Consider the following 1,798-nt stretch of genomic DNA (forward strand, 5'->3'; position numbering starts at 1 on the left):
AAAATTTGTCTTCATTTCTCCAATATTTAAACATCTCAAAAAAATAAAATACACATGTGATTATATTTTTGCCAATTTCGAACGAACAATAAAAAAGGACCCCTGAAAAATTAAAGATATATATTTTTCATTATATTATATATACATACGTATGTTTATAAAATTAAAAAAACATTTGGTTATATGTTTTTCCTCACTATTGTTATAATCATAAGACTTAAAATTAGTCCAATTATAGAACACCTAAAAATAAAGCATTTTAAAAAAAATTAACGAAAAAAAAAAATATATATATATATAATATATTCATATAATAATACATATGTATATATGTGAAGCTTCTTTCTTTTTATTTATATACCAAATAATGGTAACTAATGTAAACACAGTCCAAAATATGTTAGGTGCATTTTTCTGGCAAGCACCAGATTTATTAATCTTCCCACACACACAAAAAAAAAAAAAAAAAAAAAAAAAAAAAATAAAGTATTAAGTATTAAGGATATAATATGAATGTATAATTGAAAAAAAATAATTTTACATATCATCAAAAAATTTACTTGAATAGTCCCAAAAAATGTCCATAGAAAACATATAAGCATTAAAACAATCTCAGAGAAAAACTACATAAAAAATAATATATATATATATATATATATATGATACTATTCATTATCATAAGATATATATAAAACTAGAACATGTTCATTTTTAATAAATAGTTTATTACTCCTTTGTTTTCCTTTAAATGTCTTTGAATTCTTTCAATGAAAGAAAATAAAAAAAAACTCTTCGGCAATACAATTTTATTGGATATATATTAAGAAGATTAACATTTTTTAAATACATATTTTTCTAATTTTTTATATTACTAATAGGAGAGCTCCTATAACCCAAAGGCCTATAGGGGAATAAAAATGTATAAATTCATCAATACATACATATATATATATATATATATATATTTATTTATTTATTATTACGTAAATATCCACCACAGCTTATGTTAATGTCTACTAATAAATTAATCAACATTATAATATCCACAACAATAATTAGAAGTCGTACTATGGTACCCTAATGAATAAATAAAATACTGTTTCATTTTATCTCTCTATATGTATAAGTTTTTTTTTTTTTTTTTTCTTAATTATATACTTTTAACATTTTACAAACATACCCCCTCTATAAATATAAAAACATAATTAATAAATTGTAAATGATCATTTTACATATTATATATATATATATATATATATATATATATATTTAGATATATGCGGGCATTATATTATTATTCTTTTAAGGTTTAAATACCTCCAAAAAAAAAATGACTGTCCTTGCTCAAACTTTGTCCAGTCTCAACAACCCTATTTTCTTGAGTTTTCTCCATATTTTTTTTATACAAAGATAATGTAAAAAATTAAATAAATATATTGGAATAAATAATTAGCAATCTTAGTATTTTTAATTAAAATGTGTAAGTTAAAATGTTTACCTTAAAACGATATGTTAAATATAAAAAAAAAAAAACACAAAAAGAAAAATGTCATGTATATATGAGAAAATAACCATAATTCATATATCTATATATATATATATATATCTATATATATAAATATATATCTATATATATATATCAATTTTGAATTATACACATTTCATTAAAATAAAGTATAACAAATCTGTAACATCTTGTATGTACAGTTTTTTTTTTTTTAAGAGAAATATGATGTAAATATTTATACAATAAGCAAAAAAGAAAAGTTAATTTTAAACATATATGGGAATAATATAT

At 19.1% G+C, this 1,798-nt stretch overlaps 1 protein-coding gene across 1 annotated transcript; it reads right to left on the reverse strand.

The window, feature by feature from the left end:
• Positions 1-60: 60 nt before the first annotated feature.
• Positions 61-1,393, reverse strand: PRSY57_1301400 (putative membrane protein; the record flags this gene model as incomplete). The annotated part of the gene is made up of 9 exons (XM_020115133.1): positions 61-102; positions 198-243; positions 362-438; positions 561-623; positions 731-790; positions 873-901; positions 984-1,077; positions 1,181-1,185; positions 1,318-1,393. 9 exons carry the CDS (start codon positions 1,391-1,393, stop codon positions 61-63), a joined length of 492 nt encoding a protein of 163 aa, XP_019970056.1.
• Between the last annotated feature and the right edge of the window lie 405 nt (positions 1,394-1,798).

The sequence above is a fragment of the Plasmodium reichenowi genome, chromosome 13, assembly GCF_001601855.1.
Source record: "Plasmodium reichenowi strain SY57 chromosome 13, whole genome shotgun sequence".
In the NCBI taxonomy this organism is placed as follows: Eukaryota; Apicomplexa; class Aconoidasida; order Haemosporida; family Plasmodiidae; genus Plasmodium; species Plasmodium reichenowi.